General features: G+C 26.2%; 1 protein-coding gene and 1 long non-coding RNA gene across 4 annotated transcripts in view; one reads left to right on the top strand and one right to left on the bottom strand.

The window, feature by feature from the left end:
• Nucleotides 1-4,769, bottom strand: part of LOC111688351 — a 6,390-nt gene extending 1,621 nt beyond the window's left edge. The window contains exons 1-2 of the mRNA XM_046952460.1: nucleotides 4,633-4,769; nucleotides 477-836 (exon numbers count right to left, since the gene is read on the bottom strand). Of these exons, the coding sequence (XP_046808416.1) occupies nucleotides 477-795 (319 nt within the window). The 5' untranslated portion in view covers nucleotides 796-836; nucleotides 4,633-4,769. The remainder of the gene's footprint in view (nucleotides 1-476; nucleotides 837-4,632) is intronic.
• A 503-nt stretch (nucleotides 4,770-5,272) lies between these two features.
• LOC124420153 overlaps nucleotides 5,273-5,349 on the top strand; it is a 1,257-nt gene continuing 1,180 nt past the window's right edge. For all 3 annotated transcript variants that reach the window (XR_006941074.1, XR_006941072.1, XR_006941073.1), the window contains exon 1: nucleotides 5,273-5,349. This exon is cut by the window's right edge and continues 283 nt beyond it. This is a non-coding gene — a long non-coding RNA (uncharacterized LOC124420153).

The following is a 5,349-nucleotide window of genomic DNA, read 5'->3' as shown; positions in this document are numbered from 1 at the left end:
AACTTACTAACTTACTAACTTACTAACTTACTAACTTACTAACTTACTAACTTACTAACTTACTAACTTACTAACTTACTAACTTACTTACTTACTAACTTACTAACTGACTGACTGACTGACAGACTGACAGACTGACTGACTGACTGACTAACTTACTAACTTACTAACTTGGTGAAGGATATGTTCAATTCGTCACAAAACTATGAATTCCCTTTTTATAAAATCTGTAAATGTAAAAACAAAATAGTCCTTGAACAAGTATTTTAAAAATTATCTATTGATTATTACAACGCGATTAAAAATATTTTGCAAACAAGCTCACAAAAAGGAAAAGCAAAAACAAAATCATTATAAAAACTACAAACTACTTAAAGCATAATTATTTTTATATTGTTTATATTTCATTATTATTAAATCTCAAATAAAAACAAATACATACAACTAAAACAAATTTAATTTGAAAAAAAACTTACCTTTATCAGGTACTGCATTAATAACTTGTTGGCCAGGTGTTAAAACATCCACCAACACCGCCATATTATCGTTGTTATTGTTGAAACTAGTTTCCTGTTCTAAAACAGATAACATCTTGCCTTCACTCGCATTAACTTGTGGCAAAATCATCACTAATGACTCCGATGATGAGAATGAAGCTGTGGAAAAGGATGGCGAGGAGCCAGATGCGCGCTGTGATGTTGGTATGGTTAGAGCAACAGCTTGTTGAGTTAATACAATTATTGTGCATAATAATGAAAATATTAATAATACGAAACGATTACGACAACCAAACATATTTTGTGAAAACAAAGTTGCTGAAGACAAGCTGCAATATGCTGGAAATGTTAATTTAAACATTATTGATTGTTTAAATACACATAAACTAAGAGAAAGAAAATTAATAAAAAAAATGTATATTTTTAATAAAAAGTTTAGTTGTTTCTTTTAAAATTAGTTTATTAAATTTAAAATAAACTTTAGAAATTCTCTGATAAATATTAATTTTCTTAAAAATTTTCATTTTAATTTAATATTCTGCTTTTGTACTAGATTTTTGCTGATTTTACAAGTTTTTCTTATTTTCTATCAATGAAAGCTATCAACAACTCTTAGCACTAAAAAGAATCATTGCAAATGGCATATATTCAATAAAAAAAACACAAATTTTAAAGAAATAAAGAAAATTCTTTGCAACCAGTCAACCACAATAAGGATTTATAAAGAAAATCCTGTTTAAAGACATTTGTTTGTTGCACTCATACGCATTCATTTAAACATTTAGACACTCTTTTATGTTTATTAGGAGCATCCCATAAAAATGGATCAGAAAAACCAGCTTTTTTCACTGAAAAACACTTTAATACAACTTTACGAACGCTTTTTAAAAAAAAGCTTTAAAGGTGCAGCTTCTTTGAAAATGTTTAAACTTCTAACAGCTTTTGTCGGAAGTATTTTAAATTTTTTTAATAACTTTTAACAGAAAAGTTCTAATTTATAATAAAGGTTTCTTTAGATCTTTAAAGAAAAGTTTTTACAAATTGTTTTTAAGAAATTTTTAAGAGCTTTAATAGAAGTTTATAGGAAAAAATTTTACACTTATAAAAAGAAAGCTTTTATTAGAAATCCATCCAATTTTTTAAGCTTGTATCAGTATAATTCAAATAAATAAAAATACCTTAATAACAGCTTAACTCAAAAGTTTTTATAAACTTTTTAAAACTCTATTTGTTAATAGAAGTTTCCCAACGATTTTTCAAATTTATTTAAATTTGTTTAGCTTTTCATAAAAATTCTCACCAAAAAATGTCTTAATACTAATAAAGGTTTCTTAAGAGCTTTATGAGACTGTTTTTACATAAAGAAGTCGTGACAAAGAAATAAACAAATTTAGCAAGAAAGCTTTTGCAGAAACTAAAAATTGCCAAAAAGCTTTTAATGTTTAACCAAAAAGCTTTTATTCCTAATAAAGGCTTTTAAAGACTTTTAATAAACTGTTTTTACAAAATTTTTTTTTTATTTTTCGAAAAAAGCTTTTAATGGGTTATTAAAAGCTTTTTTCAATAATAAGAACTATATAAACTTTTAATAATAGCTTTATAATAGAAGCTATAATTACTAATTTAAGCTTTTTAAGAAAACTATTTTTGAACTTTAAGCTTTATTTAAATGCGTTTTAAGTTTCTGTAAGTATTTTTAAAAGGCTCTCATCAGAAAGGGTTTAATTACGAAAAATATGTTTGGAAAAAGCTTAAAGGAACAGGTTTTTCACGAAAAAAAATCCTTAAAATTGTTTAAGAAGTGTGCTAAAGTTTTTACGAAAATAGTTTTTATTAAAATAAACTTTAAAGAAGAAAAAGATCTAGGAAAAAATTTCTGACAAAAAAAAATTGTTTTTAAATCATAAAAGCTTTATCTGACGCAGTTCCAATTTTATCAAAAATACTTTTTAAAGCTTTTATCAAAAGAGTTTAAGGTGTTTTTATCAGTTTAGACAGTTTTCAGAAAAAGGTTGCAAACTTTTTAAAAGCTTTTATAAAAACTTTTAGAAGTTTAACAGAAAAATGTTTTTAAATTAAAAAAAAACACAATTCTTGATTTTTTTTAAAGATTTTATTAAGAAATTTATTAATATTGAAAATGCTTTTCTAAAAGCTTTAAGTAAAAAATATTTGATCAAAAAATTTCTAATAAATAATAAAGATTTTAAATAATCTTTGGAAAACAACAATTTTAAAAGCTTTTATCAGCAGTTTCATTAAGTGTAAAGTATTTATCATCACACAGTTTTCAGAAGCTTTTACCAGAATTGTTCAACTTTTTAAAGTTTTTTTGAAAAACTGTTTTCTAAAAACTTAAAGAAAAAAAGTTGTTATCGGGAAATTTTTAAGTACCAATAAAAGTTTCCAGTGATCTTTAGAAAACTATTTTTACAAAAATATGTTTTTAACTTAAAAAAGCTTTTTTAAGGTTTTATCAAGCGTTTTTTTAAAGGTTTAATCTTTTTTTATAATTTTTTTGTTAAGAGTGTAAAGAAAACCGATTTTCGGAAAAAGGTTTTAAAATATAAATTATTAGAAATGTTAATGGGTTTTTTGAAAAGTTTTTTTTTACTTTTTAAGAAAAAGCTTTTATAAAATACAAAAAAATATTTTCACTTTTTTATATATTTGCAGAAGTTAAAAGAAAAACAATTAAAAGCTTTAGTTTTAAAAAAATTTGAAACAAAATTGTGTTTCGATTTACATGAAAATTTGATTTCAATGTTTCTATAAGGACATCTCAATAACAATTTATGTTCTGGTACTGTTACGTTTAAAGAGCTTTTGTAGTTGAAGATAAAAATCTTATATATTGCTTTTTGCACTTATTATTGACAGCTTAACAAAGTATAGTTTTTTATCACTTTTGTATCTTAAAGAGGGCAAATAAAGAAGTTATTAAAAAAGCACTTCATAATTTAAGCTACAATTAAACAGTTAAATCAATTTGATTTTAACAAGTCAACTTACATTAAATAAAAATCAAACAAGTTGACTATAAACTTCTTTTAAAATCTTCACAACTAAAAACAATTGAAAAACATGGCAGACAACACGCAACTTAAACTACTTTTTATGAAAAAATAAAGAAAAACTTTTCTTACTTTAGAGAAAAAAATCTTAAAACAATCTTTACTTTTTGATTTTTAGTAAAAAATACTTGGAACAAGTAATGCTCTTTTTTCCGTTAACAATCTGCAGTAACTGTTTTTTTTTTTATAATTGTTTTCCTTTTTTTATTTTTCTATAACAATTTTACACGCGATATTCACCACTATGTGAAACAAACTGAATGCGAACATACAAGTAGCACTTCAATAAAGTCAATATAATTTGTTGAATCGAATAAATACAAAAAAAATAAAATAAAATATTGCAAAAAAAAAAAACAACAGCAGCAGAATGGTTCAAGTGTTTTCCAATTGATAAGAACCTTTAAAAGGCGCTAATAATGACATTTAATGGTTTTGATAAAAAAACATTAAAAATCAGGAAAAAATAGATATTTTTTTGTCCGACAGAGATAGCAACACTTATAGAAAGACCATTATATTGAATAATGTTTAAAAAAAGAAAATGTTATTTATAGCTGGGGCTAGTAATCATTAAATCCACTAAAGCAGTTTTTTTTTAGTTCTAATCAATTCTTTTGTTTATAACTGCAAAACTTAATATTCGTTAGCTGACGCCCCCCCCCTTTAGTTAGCTTTCAGAGAGTTTATATGGAATTGATTATATTAGTACTAAACACTAATTGGGGGTCTTTTGGCAATTGCTTAAATTTTATTAGTCAGCTAGTGGGGTGATAACATATACATACAAATGTTATAAAACAGGTGAATCATTATAGCAATGTCTTTTAAAGAAAATGAATTTTATGGGAAATTTAAATCGGAAATAGATTTATCTATAAATCTTTTTATAACTCTCCATTAACAATAAAGTGGGCGTGACACCTCCTATATAAAAATAATATATAATTTGTATATCTTAGAAAATATATCGCTTAAGAACTTTAAAATTTTATCGAAACCACTTAAGAATATTTAAAACAAAATGGACGCACTAGCAATAGACAATAATAGGGAATTACCATGTGAATAAAATTTATTAGGAAAACAATTTGTACTGGAGTTCTCCAATTTTGAAAAAGCAAATCCATATAGACTTGTTTAGCAGGTAGTTCTCAATATGCCTTTACTGGGAGCACACTTGAGTTCAGTATATTGATACCTAATATGAGAGAAAACGATCAGCGTATTATAACACTTTGACCTAAGTATTCTGGTTTCCTTAACAAAACCAGTTTGCCGCATGAATATCATTCGGATATCAACTTCCGATAGATCAATCCGTTCATTCAAGAAGTTGTTACCTAACAGATTCATTCTATCTGCTAGGGTGGAGCAATGTCAGAGGAAGTGGAAGATACTGTCTTCTTTCGCTTCATTCTGGCAGCACGTGCAGAAACTTCTACTTGCATGGATTCCAGCGGGTTACTAGTCAGTCATTACTGCCGTTAAAATCCCTAGATTAACTCTCGGAATATGAAATACTACTTGGGGTTGTTGTGGGTTGAATGATGTCTACTAGGCCCTCAGCTATCTCCTGCAGAAGTCATTACTAGATAAGTGTGGTCTTCATGCATGGAACACAAAGAATCACTGGTCAGTCAGTCAATATTACCGTTAAAATCACTAGATTAACTCTCAGAATATGAAATACCGCTTGAGATTGTTGTGTGTTGAATGATGTCTACTAGGCCCTCGGCTGTCTTCTGTAGAAGTCATTACAGATAAAGTTTAGTCTT

Source organism: Lucilia cuprina, chromosome 5 (genome assembly GCF_022045245.1).
Source record: "Lucilia cuprina isolate Lc7/37 chromosome 5, ASM2204524v1, whole genome shotgun sequence".
NCBI classification, from domain to species: Eukaryota; Metazoa; Arthropoda; class Insecta; order Diptera; family Calliphoridae; genus Lucilia; species Lucilia cuprina.
This window is presented reverse-complemented; position numbering and strand designations above follow the sequence as displayed.